Source organism: Aphelocoma coerulescens, chromosome 2 (assembly GCF_041296385.1).
Source record: "Aphelocoma coerulescens isolate FSJ_1873_10779 chromosome 2, UR_Acoe_1.0, whole genome shotgun sequence".
Classification (NCBI taxonomy): domain Eukaryota; kingdom Metazoa; phylum Chordata; class Aves; order Passeriformes; family Corvidae; genus Aphelocoma; species Aphelocoma coerulescens.
The window spans coordinates 117,441,547-117,463,354 of NC_091015.1; the positions used below are offsets into that span (position 1 = coordinate 117,441,547).

At 39.8% G+C, this 21,808-nt stretch overlaps 1 protein-coding gene across 2 annotated transcripts in view; it reads left to right on the forward strand.

Annotated features, from left to right (window-relative positions):
* The window catches only part of MYOM1 (myomesin 1), an 84,082-nt gene that overhangs the window by 55,125 nt on the left and 7,149 nt on the right, over positions 1-21,808 (forward strand). For both annotated transcript variants that reach the window (XM_069004546.1, XM_069004547.1), the window contains exons 25-39: positions 27-71; positions 3,649-3,785; positions 4,590-4,734; positions 5,345-5,404; positions 5,657-5,724; positions 6,288-6,401; positions 6,965-7,052; positions 7,739-7,777; positions 7,871-7,976; positions 9,808-9,971; positions 11,551-11,587; positions 11,903-11,925; positions 13,498-13,553; positions 18,339-18,554; positions 21,369-21,492. In XM_069004546.1, coding sequence (XP_068860647.1) covers positions 27-71; positions 3,649-3,785; positions 4,590-4,734; positions 5,345-5,404; positions 5,657-5,724; positions 6,288-6,401; positions 6,965-7,052; positions 7,739-7,777; positions 7,871-7,976; positions 9,808-9,971; positions 11,551-11,587; positions 11,903-11,925; positions 13,498-13,553; positions 18,339-18,554; positions 21,369-21,492 — 1,422 coding nt within the window. The remainder of the gene's footprint in view (positions 1-26; positions 72-3,648; positions 3,786-4,589; positions 4,735-5,344; positions 5,405-5,656; positions 5,725-6,287; positions 6,402-6,964; positions 7,053-7,738; positions 7,778-7,870; positions 7,977-9,807; positions 9,972-11,550; positions 11,588-11,902; positions 11,926-13,497; positions 13,554-18,338; positions 18,555-21,368; positions 21,493-21,808) is intronic.

Below are 21,808 nucleotides of genomic sequence, written 5' to 3' on the forward strand. Positions count from 1 at the left end.
TATTACCTCTTTTATGTCTTTTCCAGAGATGAAACGTCTGCTTGCTCTGAGCCATGAACGCCAATTCCCAAGTAAGTGAATCACTAATGTTGGTAGGGAAGAGCTTTGCATGCCTGATCTAGTTGGAGATGTCCCTGCTCAGAGCAGGGGTGTTGGACTGGATGACCTTTGAAGGTTCCTTCTGATTCAAACCATTCTATGATTCTATGATCACAAAGCTCCTGCCACCATCAGGTAGGGAGGTCACTATAGTAATTTCAAGTGAAAGTGGGTTTGGATTGAAAAATTTAAGATTCTTTTTTTTTTCTCTCTCTTTTTCAGTACATTTGTATATTACTGATGTTCTTCCCAAACTATTGCAGGCTACTGGTCTATATCATAAGTCTATATAACAGCTGGAAAATAAGTATCATATTGGCTTTGCTTCTTCTGCAGAACAGGCTTTAATACTTACTCAGCCTAATCTGATTTGAAAACCAGAATTCAAAAGATTCTCTAATTTTACTCTAACAGAAGTTAACATAAGTTAAATTTAAGGTTAACAAAGTTGACAAGTGTAGTAAATTCAGCTGTAATGATCTATACACACAGAATTTTCCTGCTGAAATTCATTCTCTCCCTCTTTCCTGGAATATTTGACAAAATTGGAACATGCTTTCTGCTCTTGGGAGGGTATTTTTGTCAATTCCACAGACATTTATGATACCGTGGCAGTAGCATGATTTTGTAATTTTTATTGGAATATTACTTGAATAAATGGGGGAAAAATGATATTGCATTGCATAATGAATCTTAATATACACAACAAGATGAGACCTAAACCTGGTCTCATCTTCTCCCACTACATTCTCTTCTTTTTCATTCCAGGCACTAAAACTCTTGCCTGCATTTTAAAATCTTCAGCTTAGTGCATGCACTGCTGGCACCTCTTCCAACTCAGCCCACGTTGCACCTCTCAGCCAATACTTGGCCACAGAAATGGCCTTTTTGCCTATATCATCTCTCTTTCTCATTTCCTTCTTCATCTTTTTCTCATCAGCTCTACTCTTCTCAACACACCGTATCACCTTTTGATAGCTTAATGACAGCCCAAACCCTTGCTTACTTCTGCTCCTCCCAATGATCTTCTCCTAATTATTTTTTCACACTGAAAGTCAGTCATCACAAAACCTTACTGCTGTTGCATGACCCTAATTGCCCTGACCCTTGCCTTCTGAGGACTCTTCCACACGTTGTGTTCACTACCAACGTCACAAAATAAGCTCCTCGGGACACAGATCGTGGCATCTTTTTTGCACTGTATTAGGTAACAGCACACACACACAGTTGTGTGTGAGCTTCCAGAAGGCACAGGCAGAAAAGGGAGATCACAGCAGAAAGTATCCTTAAGGAGGAAACTGTCTTATATGCTTTGGCCACTCCAGGCCCTGTGTACACTTCAAGAAAACTATATATCACAGCTAGGGGTTGAGATTCAGCTGTCTGTACTTGTGAGCAGCAATTAATGGAACTTCTGCTTAGGAACACACACAGCCAGTAACTCCATGGGAAAACGGATTGCTTGAATAACAGCCTTATGGAGCACAACTACGTATGGGTACGACAGTGTGGTGGTGCGAGGTAAAAAGAAACTCTTCCAACTCCTCAATTTAGCAACTGCCTGAGGACTGCCTGTCAAGCACTGCCAGTAGATTGTGATGCTAAACAAATAGGATGTAAAACCACTGGAAAATGGCTAAAATAGCTGTCAGTGCTTATGGAAATATTTTAAAATAAGACTTTTGCTCATGGCAGGCTGTAACACAGATTAGTCCACTTTCTTTGGGCTGAGGAGTGGTCACACTTTTCTCCAAAAAAGAATCCTTTTGCATCCTTCCAGCCCTTTATTTAACAGCTGCTGAGATTCTTTGCTCTCTTCCATGTTAGACTAAGATATTCTTAGTTAATAACAGGCAAGCCAAGTGGGGGTTTAAAATTGCTGTAGAGCTGACAGTGAGACAAAAGCAGTGCAGCCTGATGTCTATTCACACTCCCACTTGCTTCCTGTAGCATTTCAGTTGCTTTGTTTTAAGAAATTATGCAAGCCCTGAGATTCCTTCTGTTTCTTACACACAAAGTGATGTGCTGGGTGAGGAAGGCTCACATGGACCATTTACACAGCAGGGACACACTTCCAGGGGGTTGTCTTTGCCCCACTCCCTCATGGCAGTGCTGCCCCTCCAGGCTCCAGGATCTTCCCTCTCTGGCTAAGCATGTGTCTTTTCCATAATTCTCTTTGTTTCCCTGTGACTGCTGCCTCACCTCCCAGGAGCTTTATTTTTACCAGAGACAGACCCTGTGCCACTCAGGCACCAAAAGCACACATGTGGATGTGGGGTATGAGAGGGAGAAGGAGTGAGCCTGATAGAGGAAGAGCTGAGGGGTCCTCACCCCCTAAGTCTGTTTGGCAGTGGGGTGAGAGGGCAGCTGTGGCCCAGAAGGCACCCCAGTCATTTAGAAGGGTGCAAATCAAAAGATGAGGGAAATCAGACACTGCTTTGGTCCCAGTCCTCTCTTGCTGTAGCTGAGCCTCTGCATACACCGAGCTAAGAAACCAGCCTGCCCTGGAAGGTGTGTCTTTACACTATCACCAGACTAGATCATCATGTGTTTTGCAACGTGTTTGTGCACTTTCCTCAGCTGTTCCATGCTACACCCTAGCAATGCAGACTTTAGACTACTGAGAAAGTAGAGCCCGGGGGAGAGTTCACACACAGCAGCACACGTAATCCTGAGAGTATGATTTTTGTTGAGAATCTGTGCATCCACTAAGACAGATAACATGACGGAAGTCAATAAGATGAGCAATATGCCCCAATATCAGACTCTAACTACTCATGCTTAATGTTGCTGATTATGGTGTCCTAAAGAAAAGTTAGAGCGAAAGCAAGCTGAGGACTGTTACTAACAGGACCCAGCTAACTAAAAAAGAGAGACTAATATTATCTATGGTATAGTACGTGGGTTTTACTTTTTTTTTCCCTGTTGACATATTGAATTGGTTTATATGTGGGGGTTTCAGTCATTTATAGGAAAACAAAATGTACTGGGAAGATTGAGGATGTGTTGAGATCTTGTTGATTCTTGGTGAATACTGGTGGTGGAGGTTCCACTCAGTAGAGGATCAGAGTGTTGACAAAAATCTCCCAACCTACAGCTCAGCAGCTGACTTTCTGATCCGGCTTTGTGCTTGGAGTATTTTTGTGTTTTGTTTTGGTTTTCCCCCTCTGAATCAGGTCACTGTCTTACAGTAATATTATTAGACAACTCATTAAACATGGGTCTGCACCATACAGACTCACATAATGCTGCACAGATACTTGCAGTTTGCCTTTGAAATAGCCTTCTTTTGTAATGGAGCATAACTCAAATCTTGAACACTTTTAGTTTGACCAGACCTTGTGATTGAAGGATCAAAAGATGAAATCTCGACCCTATGTGTATGTGGGTGGAGAGGCATTCTGTCTATATGAAGAGCTGTTATGAGCTAGTTACCTTGCAGACAGTATTCAAGTATGGAAGGATTAAGTGGCTTTCTGGTTGTAGAAGACAATAGCTGTTGGGGCACAGGCAAAATACATGCATCATTCTTTTCTTCCCTCTTTGTAGCTGTCCCACTTGTCTCTGAGTTGGCAGTGGAAATCTTAGAAAAAGGAGAAGTGAGATTCTGGCTGCAAGCTGAAAAACTGTCTGGCAATGCAAAGGCCAACTTTGTATTTAATGATAAGGAGATTTTCAATGGAGAGGTAAGGCTTTTCACTGCTGACATGTGTTTGCATTTTCATGAGTATCAATGAGGATTAGCGTCTCTATCTTCAATATACTTCCAACTAATGCTCCACTCAGGTGCATTTTCATGAGAAATCACATATGTCATGGAAAGCATAATTAGAAAGATTTTATCCATAGTTCTGAGCTTCAGATGAATTCTACTGGATGCATTTTATAAAGGAAAGTTATATGCCTTCTTGGCACTTTTGTGAATACCATGTGTTCTATTAACAGTGGTCTTCAAGGAATCACTGCAATAGAGCAGACTCCTCCTACCTCTCTTTCTGGTTTGAAGGAATTTATTACATTACAGAAAAAGTCCCAAGTGGTTGTTTCCAGCTGCAGAACTTGTTACTCCCAAAGATGGGGCATGGCATGATTTTGTTGCAACACTGATATCAGAGAGAAGGCAGAGATGGAGCATTCTAGTCACAACCTTCTAAAATATAATCACCTTCAAAGAAAGCATTATTCTGAAGAGATGCAAACCTAAACCCTTCTAATGAAAAAGAACATAGTACTCACTGTGCAACAGGCACGTCATGTGCTTGTACAGCATCAGTAAATAAACAGATTTATTTATTTGGTTGTACATTTGGAGCTGGAGCTAGAGATAGTGAATCTAGAAGAGGATAGGGATCTGAACAAATGGGAACCTAAGTAAGTGGGAATCCAAATAAAGAAAACATAACTTCTCCTGAAGAGACCATTATAACACTTCAAAAATATTTTCTGTCTCTGATATGTATTAATTGTTGCTTTACTTCCCACTCCTGAAGAAATATAAAATGAAGGTGGACCAGAAGACTGGACTCGTTGAAATGATTATGGATAAACTTGAGGAGAAGGATGAAGGCACTTACACGTTCCAGCTGCAGGATGGAAAAGCAACCAATCAATCTAGTCTTGTCCTCATTGGTGATGGTAGGCTAACCTGTATTATGCAGTGGGCTGGAAAAATTATACCAAGGTTACCTCAGTTGTCATCTTCACTTTTCACTGTTTTCAACACCAATAGACATTCCAGGTTTTTTATCTCACAGTTTTGCCTGCCTCCTACAGGACAGGGCATGTGTGTGAACTGAAATTTTTAAAGTGATGGGAGGAAGGGGAATTGTTACAGAAATGTAAAATACTGCAGCATGTCGTAGTTTGCTTTCCAATGGGTGGAATGAAAATTTCCCATATAAAATGCCCATTCATCTGGGAACAAGTAGCTGCACCTGTTAGAGCTCCAGCAGCTGCTGACTGCTGCCTCTCATTTGCCTTCCTACCAGGAGCTGTATGATTGGGGATTGCACATCATCAAACAGGACACATTAAACTTCTGGTGACTGCAAGCAGCTAGGCAAGCCGAGTTAGCCATAATCAGCTTCTGACACTCTGGAATGTTCAGTGAAAACCTGATCCTATGGCCAGATTCTCACTGACATCCAAGGGACAGCGTTAGACTGAACTGTTACAGTTACATTCAGCACTGTACAAACAGCACATGAAGTTTAACCTTGTATTTCTTACTGGTTTTAATTCCTAGTATTCAAGAAGCTACGGGATGAAGCAGATTTCCAGAGAAAAGAGTGGCACAGGAAACAAGGTGATAATATGGATACTTATAAGAATCACATATGTGTTAGGCTGTTAAGAGTTTGTTTATATTTATATATGTTAATTTGAAATACATGGGTTTTGTTGTGTTACATGGTTACTTCTGAAGCAGAAATAGGAAAAAATAAAATCACATTAAAATATAACAGTATTCTTGTCAAGTAAAACACATCTGTCTTTCATTTTGCATCACGAATACCATTGATGTGACCTTTAAAAACATACCTGTAATTTCAAACAGGTCCTCATTTCGTGGATAAACTGGGATGGGAAGTTACCGATGAGTGTAATGTGATGTTGAAATGTAAGGTAAGGGGCAAGGAAAGCACTGAGTATAATGTTCAGAGTACACTACCTTGATGGTGAGGATGGGAAGGGACTAAAAACATACCCTTTGCTTTTGTACTCCCAGCTGCATGTTGGACAGTGACAGAGCCTCTGAAGGTTAATCCTGCTGAGGCGGCAGCTCACTGCGTGTAACAAAATATGTTGGAAAATAGCTTGAGTTCTTTCTTCAGGTCTATCAGCCACCCACTCAGAGAATGGCACTTGAAAAGGAATGACAAGTCTTTGTAAATCCAGGGATTTACTCATTTTTGGCCTGTTTATGCACATAGAAATTCCCTGGGCAGGATCAACTCATTCCGAGCCCTCCTTTTCTCTCTGTTTGCATCCCTGTTGTTTTCCCCTCTTGCCTCCCTCATTTTAAAATGGAGGCCTGCAGTTGCTCACTGCCATCAGGTTGTAAAGCTTGCTGTTCTTTTGTGAGAGACCTGAACGTGCTAACCCAAAGAACAAGCTAACCCATGCAACACCGAGTTCCCCTGCTCAGATGAAGAGAATAATTGCAATGTGGTTTTCATCCATCTTAGGTGGCTAATATTAAGAAGGAAACACACATTGTGTGGTACAAAGATGACAGGGAGATAATGGTAGATGAAGAACATGACTTTAAGGATGGCGTGTGTACTCTGCTGATCTCAGAGGTGAGTGACTGTCTTCACTAGCCCTCAGCTGAAGTTAGTGTTCAGATTAATTATATGATCTAATCTGGTACTCCAGCAGAACAATTGAAAAAGGAAGTGGGTTTTAAAAATGGAAAAGCTCACAAGGCGTCTGTGTTTTAGCTGAAGCAAATGTCTCTCTGTAGCTGCTTGTTCAGATTTTCAGGAAATGATGATAGAAGAGATAATAAGCTTGTCACTTCCTTTGCATGTCAGTTTAGCAACAGATTGAGACCACATTTCCATTCTGAATAGCATTTGGAAAATGCTTGTCACTCAGGCTTTCAGAGTCACCAGGGTCTCAGAGTCACCAGAGGGGCCTGGTCCATATCCAGCCTTGCAGCAAATTTGGGGTAGGACCTCCTGCCAAAGCCCATCCCACCACCCCAGTCAGGAGCAGGGCAGCTGGGGGGCACCGGGGCAGCCCCCGGCACCGGGTGCCTCCCTGGGGACAGGGACGGGATATCAGCTGGGATCAGAAGTAAAATCTAGATTTTTCTACAGGACCTGTTCTGAAAATTGGTTTTATTGTTACAATATTGCAGTTTTCTAAGAAAGATGCTGGCACTTATGAAGTCATACTGAAGGACGACAGAGGAAAGGATTCCAGTGAGCTAAAGCTCAAGGACACAGGTCAGAGTCTGGCTGCGGTCAGCCACACCAGCAGATAGCCTGACTGAAGTTGGTTCAGGGTAATACAGGCATCTGCACACATTGCCTTCCTGTGGCTTTGTTCCTCATGCATACAAGATCATATGATTAGAAAAACTGAGATTATTCAGTTCAAATAACATTTGAATACAGCTTATTGCATCTGGATTCTGTATTATTTTGGGAGCATACAGTGACTAATGCTAAAAATGATAACAGATTTCCTCAGGGGGCCATCAATAAGGCTATATTACAGAAAAACATTACAGAACTAGATAATTTTAAAAGATTTTTATTATCTTTTGCCAATTACTTAGGGGCCTTTCCACTTACTGTGATTACTATATTCTTAACATTTCACTCATATCCATTAGAATGTATATAGACTGGTTAACATTCCAGCTGAATAGAGTCATTTACCAAAAAAAAATATAGTTTTGTTCAGCTGCAGCAGTATTCAAGGCTGCACTTAAAGTCTGGAAACTGTGAAATAACAGGCTACATTTCTGCATTACTCAGATTTCTAGTATGCTTGAAAAGGTAGCTTTTTCAGAGATTGGTTTTTCAAACCTTCTGGGGAGAATATTTCAGAGCCAGTACTTGTCCTACTACTGATTGTGCTTGAACTGCAGACACAGAGTCTTAGTCTCTGGATTTTATTTCTACAGCTTTTGCAGATCTGATGAATGAAGTATGCAGAAGGATTGGTAAGCACTTAATTCTTTTTTCAAATGAATGACTCATTGTGGCACTCAATGAATGGCTGTATGGCTGCATAAAACCATGTGCTCTTCTTTCAGCTTTATCTGCAACAGACCTGAAAATCCAGAGCACAGCTGAGGGTATCAGACTGTACTCCTATGTTACTTATTATGTGGAAGATTTGAGAGTAGGCTGGGTGCACAAGTAAGTACACAAGAGCTTTGCAAAACCCAGTGCAATTTTGTTTTTGTAGATTCAGAAAGAACCCGGATATGTGAGAGAGGTGAACCCCAGGTTTCCTCTCCTTTCTCATGAGTCCTTATCTCATATGGGTTTGTTTCAGTCAATTACATTCACATGAATCCAGTACAAGAGTCAGGTGTGGTGGATCCAGGCCCTCCTGTAGTTTCTCTCATGAAAGACAGTCCCATGCCACAGGATGCCAGCAGGATTGTACTGCTTCAGAGCACTTCCCACCTCCCCAGTAGGAGCTGCATCTTTTCCTGACTCAGTTTTAAGGAGTGATGCAAATATAACCCAAGAGACTGTCAAGCTTCAAAAGAGGCCAGCACCATGGGTTCAGAGATACCTACCCTGGAGGTCTGCTTGTCTAGAAGCCACAATTCAGTGGAACTGGAGCAAGCAGGCATATCCTCTTAATGCATGGCTTCATTTTTAGGAGGCAAAGCAAATTCCAGCGTGTGCCCAGGGCAGTAAAATCCAGACAACCCCTGCTGCAAGCACTACAAACCTAACCAAGACAGACAGAAGAACTGAGATTTATAAAAAGAATTTGAATATCCAGCTCCCCATAAAATTAATTGTACTTGCACATCCAAATCCACGAGACAGCTTTGAGTTCTCAGCCAGCACAAACAGCTTGCACTGGAAAATCCAGAGAAGTAAACAAGAGAAGTAAACAACTTAGATCACCTCAAATCTATTATTTCTATCCCTGCTGTTTCACTTCCTGTGGACATGGTAGTAGTTAGTCCATATGATGGAATCTGAATTACTGATCTCTCAATAAAACTCATGTAATTGAGGCACAGAATACCCAGGACGTGCTGTACCAGGCTTGCTGTAATTACTGACAGTAATGTTAAGCAGCACCCTGTCAGAGAAAAGAAAGCAGCTTGAGGCGTTCTTGTTTATTGCGACCTATTTTGACCTGGTATCATCAAAAGTCCTAAGTATTTCAAATAAGTGCAAGAGAATATGAAGTATTCTGGGGGGGTTTTCCCCCTTTCTATCTCTCTTTTCTCCATTTCATTTTTAGAAACCTGTTTCATCTTGAAGCATGTCAAATTAATCTGGAAAAAAAATAGATTTTTTCCCTCCAGTGCATTCAAAGTTATCAGTTTAAAGATAACACGGAAATGAGTAGGTTTTTGACAAATATCTTTTGCCTCATCCAGGGAAATTAACTGCTTAGCTAGGAAGCTAAGAAATTGATTTTTCCGTTTTTGTTTTTTCGGTTTGGGGGTTTTTTTTGTTTGGTTTTTTGGATTTTTTTATGGAAGGAAATATACTTATGTCAAAGTGTTTTTAAATTCCAAACATAGCAGAGCATCAGAAATCATTCCAGCTGGGCAAATACCATTTGTATCAAATGTGGGGGTTTTTTGTAGATCTGTATCTACAGCCCTGTATGGTTTTGTTTTGCCCAAGCAGAAATAAACCTATGCTAAAAAGAGAAAAGCAACATTTGTGGATGCCTGGGCTACCCTTCAGAGATGTGGCTTTTAAACTTGTACAGCTTTTCCATGGCTCAGGTCGTAGACTGAGATGCGTAATTTTTCTGCAAGCTCTGAGGATAGCCAGCCCTTGAACAGGGAAAGGCTGTCCCACCGATTCTGGCATCTGGCTCACAGCTCTTGCAAGGATTTGACTTCAAAGGTTTCACAATATGGTGGCATACCATAGCATCTTGGAAATCATTTACTAACTCCAGATGTGCTCAGTGACTCAACGTGAGCAAATCCTTTTTATACTCCAGTAAAATGAAAAGGTAACATTGTTTTGTACTTTTCAGTGATACCCAGATTAAGTTCACAGACCGAATGAGGACTGGTGTCACCGGGGAACAGATCTGGTTGCAGATCAATGAGCCAACTCCACAGGACAAAGGCAGATACATAATGGAACTCTTTGATGGCAACACAACACACAAGAAGACAGTGGATCTTTCTGGACAAGGTAGGCCATTCCCTCTGCTAACATCATCGCCATGTGGGCAGTGTGCTGGGGTAGCGTAGGAGCATCCACAGCAGGATCTTGATACAAACCTGTCACCTGTTGGGGTCTGTGTGTGCACCCACCAGTCTGGCATTTTTTGTAGGGACTGCGTCCACCAAGCCTGATAGAGTTAAGAAGCATTTTTGGACAATACTCTCAGGCACACAGTGTAACTCTTGGGGATGGTGCTGTGTGGGATCAGGAGTTGGACCCGATGATCCTTGTGGGTACCTTCCAACTCAGTGTACTCTCTGATTCTCTGATTGGTTTTCCCCAATCCATGCCATTTGTTTTCCCCAATGTGTGCTCTCAGGTCATAAGATACAAACAGCTTTTTCCTATTCCAAATACCCACTTATTGTCTGCCTACTGAGATGCCAGCCCAGTTTCTGAGCTATTTTACAAAACCCCTTGTGTTGCTGGCATTGATTGCTAGTTTTAAATGAGTTGTAGCACTGAATGCCTTCTCTGTGTCTCTCTTCCAAGGAATATTTGAAGGAGGAAGTGAGGGACGAGTTTGTTCTGATACTTTCCTACCACATTCTTTGATGGGTGTAATAAAACTTATTCTTCAGAGATGCCAAGACTTTTCATCAGCATGAGGAAGGACTGTTAGGGGAACAATTTGGATTGACCGTTGGAAGCTTTTACTCTGAGAGACCTTTCAGATCCTAGAGAACAGATTAACTCCTTCCAAACTGCTCTTTCCATTCCCAGCTGTTCCCATTCCTAAAGCTTCACTCTTTTTTTGCAAGCTCAGTATAAGGCAGATAACATAATCATCTCCACGCTGCTCCTTCTGTACTCTATCTCCACTTTCTAGGAAAAGACATTTCTTCTTCCCTTTCAAAGCAGGAGAGGTTGGCCTCCCCCATGATGGCAGCTTAGCCTGAATTTACAAAGGAGACAGCAATTTGTTGTTCAGTTTGCTTGTAGCCATCAGTGTAGTGCTTCAAGCGGATGTGCAAAATGCTTGGAAAACCATATCTCTTGTATTCCATAAACCAGTGGTCTCAGAAGTAGGGGGGTGTGCAAGGTGACCCAGTGTGCTTTGCTGGGGCAGCAGGAAGAATACAGGAGAACTTCACTTGTCCATGTACATAATCTATAAATAAATATACATATATTGGCTGTGCATGCTCAAAAAAATTTTAGATAGGGATGTATAATATTAAAAGCTTGGGAGGTCACTGCCATAATCTCTCATTTAGGTGATGTATTGTGCATTTCTTCCTCTATTTTGTGAAATTACTTCAGCCTGCTACTTTCTTGCTCTCTCTTTGTCTTAAAGCCTGACATCTAGAAGAAAAAAAGTGTGTTTATGCATTCATATGTATATATGATAGCTGCCATATACCAGATGGCCTTTATCAGTTGAACCATTCAGCATTTTAGAGTTTGTACAATACACATGCATGCAGCCATTTTAAATCTTACAATTTAAATTTATTACATCTACATTTTAAATTTACTTACTCATTTTAAATTTAAACTTGTGTGATTATTTATCTCTAAACCTACTTTTTTCCTCTTTACAAAGCATTTGATGAGGCCTTTGCTGAGTTCCAGAGACTAAAGTAAGTATTATGTCATCTAAATACAATAATTGCAGCCATAAAATAACAACAGTATTTGTTTGTTTTGTGCTGGAGATAACTATATCTTATGAAACAAGTCCTAGTCATACAGAAGCCCGTAGGAGTTTTGCATGTGACTACTTTGGTGCAACTCTTATGTAACATTCAGGTAGCAAAGAAAAAGCAGTACTGCCTAGCAATGAGAGAGATTTTCCTCAGTGGATTAAAGGCAGTTAAAAAGATAACATATTTTTCAATCACTGTAAGTAAACCTTAACTGAAATTGGACTTTCCCTTTGTTTCTTTCAACTCCAGACAAGCTGCGATTGCAGAGAAAAGTAAGTGGGCCTTCTTTGACAATGGTTGCAATAAAATGTTTATGAAGCTTTTCTTCCTCTCCAGGAAGGTTGTGTGTTGGGAGAGAGAGAGCATGTATGCATGTATATATGCATGTAGTCATCCTAAAATGAGTTTGTCCTTACACCAAGGAGAAATAAGTGACCCTTTGTTGATTTAACATTAGTGCACTTCACAGCTAATCATATTATTCTCACAGGTTGGGTTGATTTTTCTCATCTAAGCTCCTGTTCTCAATACCAGTTAGCCTTCTCTAAAAATTAACTTTATTTCTGGGATCTCTCATGCATGTTCTCTGCACAAAAGTCTCTTTGTTTTCAAAGATGGAGAAAATAATTTGGCTAGATTTGAATGCTCTAAAATGTCAAATGACTCTGCATTACTTACAGAAATGGGTAAGAAAGCAACAGTAGCTTTTGAATTGCTTAGAATCTCCTCATACTTTTGCCTGTATGTCAATTCCAACAGAGCAACTAAGACAGAAATATGTATTAACTACTTCAGGAGCAAGTTATTAGACTTCAACTTGAATTATTAAACTCATGATCCTCCCTATTTACAAAAGAATCCATGGAAAAAATGAATTGTTCCACTGCAAATGACTTTCAGACCTGTATAAGAATGAGGGCAGAACTGGCATTTGAAAAGTTATTTGAGAAAAATGTGTGGAGAGGTAGAGCAGGGCTTGGATATGAACGGTAACCCAAACAAGTCCCAGCTGAGACAGCACAAAGGGGTCAGCGATTGCCCTGACCTTTAATTTCTGACCCTGGACTATCCATAAGGCACTGGCATGTTAACTGACATAACACAGTCCCTTTCCTGGTCTCCTAAGGTTGTTATTTCTGTGCTCCAGAGCACATCTTTTACAGAACACATAAGAGGGGAACATTCTGTACAGTCATTTCCTTCCTCTGCCAGGCTCCACCCAGACATGTAACGAACAAAATCCATATTCCAGATTAAGTGCACTAAAGCCTGCATGTGATTGGCTTATTTGTATTTGTCTAAGATTTCTACGGGACTCTTGAGTTTAAAACTAGATCAAGCAGCTATCATTCTCATTTACACATAGATACATATAAGTGGTGGAACTTCACTGTTGCCACTGAGACTGAAGTCTGTCTTTGTATCTAGATCAAAAGCCAATCTCCAGCATTTTACCAGGTGTCATTCATTTCCCTTTGGACACCCAATGTTTTTCGTTTATCACAGTAAAAAAATTGAACACCAGATCTCAAAAATGTAAATATTTTTCATGCACTCAGAATTAAAACTGAATTGATGTCTAAATCCGCAGGACACAGCACATGTACTTTTAATTCCTCTCTGCAAGTGATTGACACCAGCTATTAACACATATTTTGCTGTGAACGCAACATTTTTTTTAAGTCCAAATGGTGTGCTAAAAATGCTGGATAGTTCTCTGCTAGCACAGATATCAGAGACAAGTTGTACATAAATAAAAAACAAGGAAAGAACTAGAAGAGAATCTGAATCCGGCACACAGTTGATTTTGAGACACTAAAGAAAATTACTCTTTTTATTTCCAGATCGTGCACGGGTACTTGGAGGTTTGCCCGATGTTGTCACCATCCAAGAGGGCAAGGTACAGTAAATTAACTGAAGCTTTACACAACATCCCAACAGCTTGAATGCCTTTCAATGATGGGAAAACATTCACCTTTTTTTTTTTTTAAGATGCCATCTTTAAAATCTGCTACATTATTTATTCATCCCCTGCCTTCTGTACATAATTCAATGGACTTGCACAGATGGGTTTATATATTCAGGGCAGTGTCTCTTCTAAAGAATTAGATAAAAGTGAGATGACAATGTGAGTCGGGACTAAAACTCCTTATATAACCAGCTCTTTAAAAATTCATGCACAGGTTTCACAGATTTTTTTCTTGTAACAGGGCATCAGGGAAGTGTAATTCTTTTTTTTTTTTTTTTACATGAGGGCCAGTCTTTCTAGGCCTTTTACAGTTAACTTCCTTGCAATGTGTCATGGTAGTCATATCTGCAGAGGCTGGCTTTTAAATGGTGAAAAAGTAGTAAACTACAATAACTCAATTCTCATCCAGACAATGGGAGAAAAATTCCTCTACTTCATCAGGGTAAAGGAGAAGGAAGTCAAAATAAGTCACTGGTGTTATAGTGGGTTATATTAGGAGAGTTTAGCTGAAAGATTATGGTAAGGCACTCCCAGAGAGACATCAATGCTTGAGCACGGAACAGATGACCAGAAAGTCAGCTCTCAATTTCACAACCCTTTCCCAGCACATTGCTTCTACAACTTGCTGTTTAATAGTACTGAGACCAAGAAGTGCCTGCTCTTCCTGCTGCTCTGCCACGAGGCAGGTCCTCTTCACAGTGTGTGTGAACAGTGAAATAGGGCATGTGAATGTCACTGAAATCCTGTAATGTGACAACTACAGTAAGGCAGCTTCCTGGTATTTCTGGCTTTATCTGGCACTAGGTCAGCTGGGTTAAAATAATTTGATTATAAGCTCAGCAGAAGTGTTAAGAATCTAAAGTCTTGTTCTGAAATGCTTAACAATGTGAGATATAGCCAACAGATAGTAGACTGCAGCAGTTCTGGGAAAATCAAGTATCTTGACATTACAAAATAAAATTCTTTAACAGATTTAGCAGTTTGAGAAATGCTATAAAGTAAGAAGCACTCCTGTGAGCATTGTAAGTGTAGATAGAAGACACCAAGGAACAGAATGAATTAGCAGATTCTCAGCTAATCAGTGCTTGGAGGCTTGATTCTCAGAATGTTTTGGCAGGGTGTAAACTTGGGTGTAAATGATTACCAGTTTTAAGCTTTCAGCCAAAAGAGAGTTGATATGAACTTGTGTATGAGTTCACTGAAGCAAAATGTGTAGTGTTTATAAAAAAGAGTTTGTAAAAAATGAGTTGCAAAATCTTACCCAGACACATGTTGTCCTTGAGAGCAAGGACATTGTAATGTTTGAATAAATGACTGAAATACTCCCAGAACTCGAGACAAATATCCTTGACCTTACGTTTCTTGATTCAGTAGAGGATCATTTTGAGTAGGACAGAGAGTTACTGGGGAAAACAGAGCTGGTTTGGGTGGTGTTGGCTCATCTGTCTATTGTTTGCATATATGCTGGACAGAGGAGAATGCAATTCTCTGTTGTGTAACTCATGCAAATTGCACAGTCATTGAGGATTTTGTAAAACAGCAAATGAGGTAGCAGAGGTCTGGCAATTGCAAGCTTTGATTGTGAATACTGGTGCCACCATAACCACAGACTTACATGAACAGATTGGTATCCTGAGACTGAACTTCCAAGTGTATGCATATCTCAAATTTAAACTTAACATTGTGACTGTGATGCTATTTATTAGTTTTTTACGTGTGAGCTGAAGGGTATGGGTGAGAACGAATGAACCAGTGTTTACTGAGTATTAATCAAATAGCATTCCAGATGGCCTAAGAGGCTTCCACTGATAGACATAAATGCTCCTCAGCAGTGTGGTATAATTGGAAAAGGCTAAGTGTCAGTTCACATTAGGGAGGAATCTGACCTGACAGAGAATGCTAGCACAAGTTTCATGTCCAGCTGGCCAACTTAACCTAAGTGGCTGTTTTAACAAAGGCCTGTAAATGAGTGAAGAGGCTTAGGATTCTGACAGGCACTTTCAGGCACAGAAGCAACATGTAACATCCTTCTTCCCACCAACTCACTATTCTACCCTTCTGCCAGGGGTGTAGATCCTCACAGATAGGCTGGAAGAAGGGAACAGGTTTCCTTGACTGAGCTGCTTCAATCCACTCATCAAGCCATCCACGACTGTGACTCTGTGCTAATACGAAAGAGGAATGGCAATACTCAAAAAACAATGACACATTTATCTCTGCCACCTGTACTACCCTACTCGTGATAATCTGCAGTAAAAGGCAGAAGAGATAGTGAGGGGCACAAAGGGTCTGTACTTGCAGCTGCTGGTTGCTCCAAGTGCACATGCCCCAGTGCCCTGGGCCCAGGAGTACAGGACCCATTTTTTTACCATAAGGATTTCCAGTTGAACACAGTATTATAATCAAGGGTTTCAGTGAGTAATAAATACATACATGAGCAAAGACAATCTCTTGCCCAAAGGACAGAAATCCGAAACAGATAGGAGCAGTCACAGTGAGCAACCACTTCTCCTTGGCTATGGAATTACCTTCTAGAAAACCAAAGATACTGCCATCTGATAGTGAATAATAAGACACATCTCTGCACATTAGTAGCTGGAAAACAAATAGAAGGAGTTGGGAACATCAAGAGAATCACTCATGTCAAACAGGAGCTAGTGCTACAAGGTTAGGGAAAATGTAGCTATTTTAAGGAATGCTTTAGAAAAAGAAAAGAATCATCACTGCTGCCTGAGTGTCTTTGAATTATGGAGTATGACACAACTTCAAACACCCCAGCTTTGAATAATGCCACTAATGGAGCTGTTTGGACATGGACATCAGCTCATGAGCACTGTGGTGGAGTGGCAGCTGGGGCCACTTGGTGCTGATCTCTTGGTTGCTAGAGAATCCGAAGACAATAAAGAAATACCAAGCACCTGAAGGGGCCCACACGCATTGCCTGGCTAAGGCTGAGAGCATGCTTGTATCAGAGGGATAAGGAGGAGGGGGAAATGTAAAACCTCTTGTTTTCCACTTGTTTTTCAAAATGATGGACTGATATGGAAATCAAAACCACATTGACACCAGTGGGCTATGACAGAAGGAAGTCAACAGCCCCACATGGTCACCAGCTGTAGGTGGCTGCAGGAAATCAGATGGAGGCTATTTCCACCATGTCATAACCACCTTGCACAGGAATCTGCCCTTCCTTCAGTACTAAGAATTATGTGTTCCTGATGGAGGAAAAACTTCCCCTTCCCTTTTGTTCTCATTTTGGTCCTCAGGTTGGGCACGTGGGGTTTATTTGATTTTTATTTTGTTCTCACAGATATCAACACCTTTCACTTTTATAGAGGTATCAATTTTTCCATCTGCTCATTTCAACAGCCTTCCAGGCATCTCTCTTCTGTCCCATCTTCCACTATCACACTACCAGATAAGAAGCAGTGAGTTGAAGGGAAGGTAGCCAGTTAAACAGATTTCTCACTGTGGATATTTATCTTGACAGCCTATAGGGCTAACCATGTGAGTGCTTTTCAGTTGCCCCTATTTTTGTCACATTTTTAGAAAGAGTCTTTAAACAAAATGGAAAAGATACTTGATTCCTGTCAAGTGAAAGTTTGTCTATGCCTTATTTATCACTTATTTATCACTATTCCTAATGAACCACTGAAGACCATCTTCTTTGCAGTAAAAGTTCGTCAATTTCCAGTTCAGTTAGATTCCCCTTTGAATAGCATTTTAAATTTAGACCAGTGTACTATCCAGTACTTACATATAAATAAATTTCTTCCCAAATAAATCTCCAGAGAAAGGCCTATGTACCACTGAATTGTCATGTGGACTTTTTTCACATTTGACTCTCTACGTGATACTCACTTTTGCAAACACTTTTGAGAAGATTGCCATGCCACAGTGACTGGAGGAGGGGATCATTTTTATGTATCAGTATCTCCCAAAAATTAATTTCTTAGCTGAAAACAAAAAAAGAAGGCCTGTACAAAGTGTACCCAAGAGATTCACCAGCCCACTGAAGGTAGAAAAAGCTGCCAGTGACGTCTCCATCAATATGATTCTCTAAGAGTGAAGATACTTCTTGCAGTCTGATGAGACTGAATTCAGTCCTTAGGAACAGTACTAACATCAAAGGGAAATACATGAACACCAAAGAATGAGTAAAGCCTGTATTGATTTCAGTTAAAAATAGTTTTACAGGAGTGCATAAAATGCTTCAAGTCTGTTAGAAGAGCTGTCAGGGCATAGTTTAAAAGGATTCCAAATTAAACAAAATATTCCAGGGCCACTTTGTTCCTAGTTATTTAAAAAAGCAGGCACACTTTCTTTACTTATGGGACATACATATATATAGTGAGTTTAATGTGAACAAAACCATCTGACAGTTCATTAAAATCTCATTTCAGGTCTAACACACAAAAGCGGATAGTATCTAATTTTATATTAAGAAGTATGCATGGAGAAACCTCTACTAATGATTATGAGAGAAGAAGGTCCATAAAATATTGAAAGGTTTTAATGGCATTTTTTAATTAACCGAGTTCCTTCTTTTCCTTTATGATAGAGAAGAGTGACATAAATTATTGATTACTCATGATGGTATGCATCCTTTTATTAAAGCAGGAAGCTAAATGGGGAGCTGGAATATTTGGAGAGTCAGGCATCAGAAAACACAGTAAATATTTACTGACTCATAATCCCTTTGTACTTTTTCTGTAGGCACTTAATCTTTCTTGCACTGTCTGGGGAGATCCCACCCCAGAGGTCTCGTGGCTGAAGAATGAAAAATCATTTGTATCAGATGCCAATTGCATCCTGAAGTTTGAATCTGGAAAAAATGTCAGCTTTTCCATTTCTGCTGTGTCCACACAAGACTCTGGGAAATACAGCATTGTGGTGAAGAACAAGTACGGTACAGAGACCAGTGATGTCACTGTAAGTGTGTACATACCTGAGGAAGAGAGAGTCTGAGCAAGAGAAAAAGCAGTAAGATAAAATGAAAGTGTGAATTTAAGACTAGAAGGCAGAAGTACAGAGGAGATTTTGGATGTTAGGCTGACATAATCCATGTGTGTAAATGGCTTTCTGCTTTAGCAGGCAGCCTTGGATTTTTCCATTTACTTCACGTTTTCTTCTAATATACTTATGTATGCCAGGGTAAACAGGGCCTTTCCTAAACGTTCTCTTACTGCTAACTTCACAGAAACTAACTGTAGCATCTTAAGCAAGGCCAAGTGCTTGCTGTCTGTAAACACACCATTTCACCCTCTTCCTGGAGCATATGGAAGGAAAGGGTCAAAAATTGTTTCATTAGAAGCAACTAATGAGGTAGATGGAAAGATCAAAAATGATTGGGGCGTTTTTGAGCAGCAGTTAGGATTTGTTCCAGCTTTGGTAAAGTAGCATAGATGGAATGTGTTAGATCACAGAGAAATCATTGCTGATTTTTGTCTGTGTTAAGGCCCCTTTTTATTGCTGTGTTAATTTAGTGAGGCCTTAATATGGGTGTCATTTACATCCCTAAATATTGTTTAATCTGCCCAAACAGGGTAACAGTACTGTAACACAAATGAAAATAAGGCTTAGGAGGCCAGGACACTAATAATTGTGTGTGTCTGTAAAAGTGTATGAACTCTGCTCTATGTTCACAAATAAACTGAATTCACTTCTTTCCTTTCATCACAAGCTTGTTTCACTGTGTCTTGTTTTATTAGTCACAGCTCCAGTAGTTGTGCACAGTGTCTTAGTGTCTTCAAGCTTTCACCACTGTAATTACCTCCAGCTTCCCTTTAGATCCCTGTTAATCTTCACTTTGCTGTTTGCAACAAAAACACAATGGCATCTCCTCACACCTCTCTGTCCAGACCTTCACTACTTCACCTCTCAACTCAACAAGGTATTTATGCAAATTCTGTCACAGAAGTAGTCTTATGCTTTTCAATGCACCTGGGCATGAATTGTGATTTAAGGGTGATATGTAAATATTTTGTTAGATAGAAAAGTCAGTGAATTTCATCCAAACTTAACACTGGAGATTCCAAAATAACATATTTTATCAAGATCTTTTAAAGCTACAAAAAGAATCTTCACTGTAACACAGAAGAAAAAAGGGGTTTTTTTTTGGTTACACAAAAATGTAACAAAGAAACATTTGTCCAGATCTTTGAATGCACTTTACATAGATTAAAAACTCCATGTCTGCCATTTTACAATGCCACTGATTATATCAGCTGAGGAAAAGCAACAGAACATGCTGGACATATGTATGATATATACATGTGATGCTATACGTATAGGACAGGATCAGAAGCACTTATCAGCCCAATTGCTACTTAGGAGAGCAATGTTCCATGTCAATAAATGTTTTCATTACTAGTCTCCCAACACCACAATTCTTCACATCAAAATCTGAAGAACTAACACATATATTTTCAGTCTAAGCATGATTTGTGTGTACCTTTCACGTACTCTTTCTTGTCTTTTCTAGCTACTGTGACTGCAGAAAGAGTGCTGCAGTCCCAGGCACTCACTTTGGTGCAGTACTGGCATTTCTGTGAGGATGCCACTACTAAGTGTTGTACAGTTAACACTCACTTAAACCCTTGCCATATGAGGTTTACTGCCAGCTGATGTTAAAGGAGAAATGGAAGCATGAGGGAATTCTTAATGGTTCAGGTAAAAATAGATTCAACACAGTTACCAATGGTGAAAATGCCGATTTTAGCAATTTCTTTTTTTAAAATCAGTTTCTAGAAAGGGCTAATGATTATTATCTTAATCTTATAAAAATAATCCATATTTAGATCAGTTTTATGAACTACCAAAACATGTTAGCATGTGCCTAACTTTACTGCATATGCCTGCACTAATAGTACCACTAGTTTCAAGGAACATGTTACGTTTATCTGGTATAAATGTCTCTTTCTTCCTGAAGAGATTTCACATCACAGGGATTTTTAACATGAAATTATGCAAAACCAATGTGGTTTTGGTGTTTCACATGAACAGCATATGTGCTCACAGTGTTATCTCCTAAAATATTTAACACTCAAGTATCAAAATTGATGACATTATTGCATTTTTAAGGCCTAAGTGTGTAATTATGTCCTTTAATGAATCAGTATCTGTTACCAAAAAAAAGGTTCAGATTATTTATTATTTATTATCACAGCAGCTGAGTAAAACAAAGTAACAAGGCCTAATTTTTGAATTTCAAAATATAATCATGAGAAGATCTGAAATTTGAGATACAGCAAGCTTCCCGAGTTCAAAGAACTAATGCAAAATTATTTTATAATTTTGCTTAGTAGAACATGAAGCCAATTCAAGGATGATAAGTATTTGTCCCACGACATATAACTTACAAATAACAGTGTCACAGCTCTTCCATCCTCCAGAGTGCAAACAAGAATATGACTTGCTCTTTGCAATAACTGATGTTTATTACTTAGTATTATTTTTAATAATGATTGCATTTTGGCAACAGTTTATTTCTACCACTTTATTTTGAAAAATCTGTCCTCCTGCCTCCCTCCTTTTGGCAGAACTGCCAAGGAATACACGTGGCTCACCTCCCAGGCTGGATTCTACTTTGCTTTGCTTTGGCAGATGTATGTGTCCCTGAAAGTTAGAGTAATAGCTGCTTCAAAAGGTGCTGCTTCCAGGGATTCAGTTATGGTGATTTCAGCCTGACTTTTTGATGCATCCACATGCCTTGCTTGTGCACGTTTTGTTCTTGCTTTGCTTCAGGTGATTGTGATGCCTGTGTCAGGGCAGACTGATACAGTCCAAGGACACAATCAAAATAATAAAACTGTATCTAAAAAGAAAAAAGCAATGACAGCAAGCAAACAGAAGGAAGGGGAAAAGAAAGGTGAGTGCTTTCAGTTGTACAGTCTTCTATTCCAATGAAAAAATTGTTAAATTGTTATGGAGTTAATTGTCTGTGCCAATCAAGATTTCATAGGTCCCAATCAATCAAGTTTATAGTAAGCACGCTTTCAATCAACAACAGATGCAAAGTATGAATTACCAGGTTAGGCCTAAGTGAGAGAGACTTAAATGAATATTTTTAAACCACCTTTTCTACTTCCACGGCAAGTTGTCACCTTGACTAACCTGGCTGATGAAAGTTTTTTAAGTCATAATAAATCCTTCTAAATTTCTGAATGCAGAGGAAAGACTTGTAA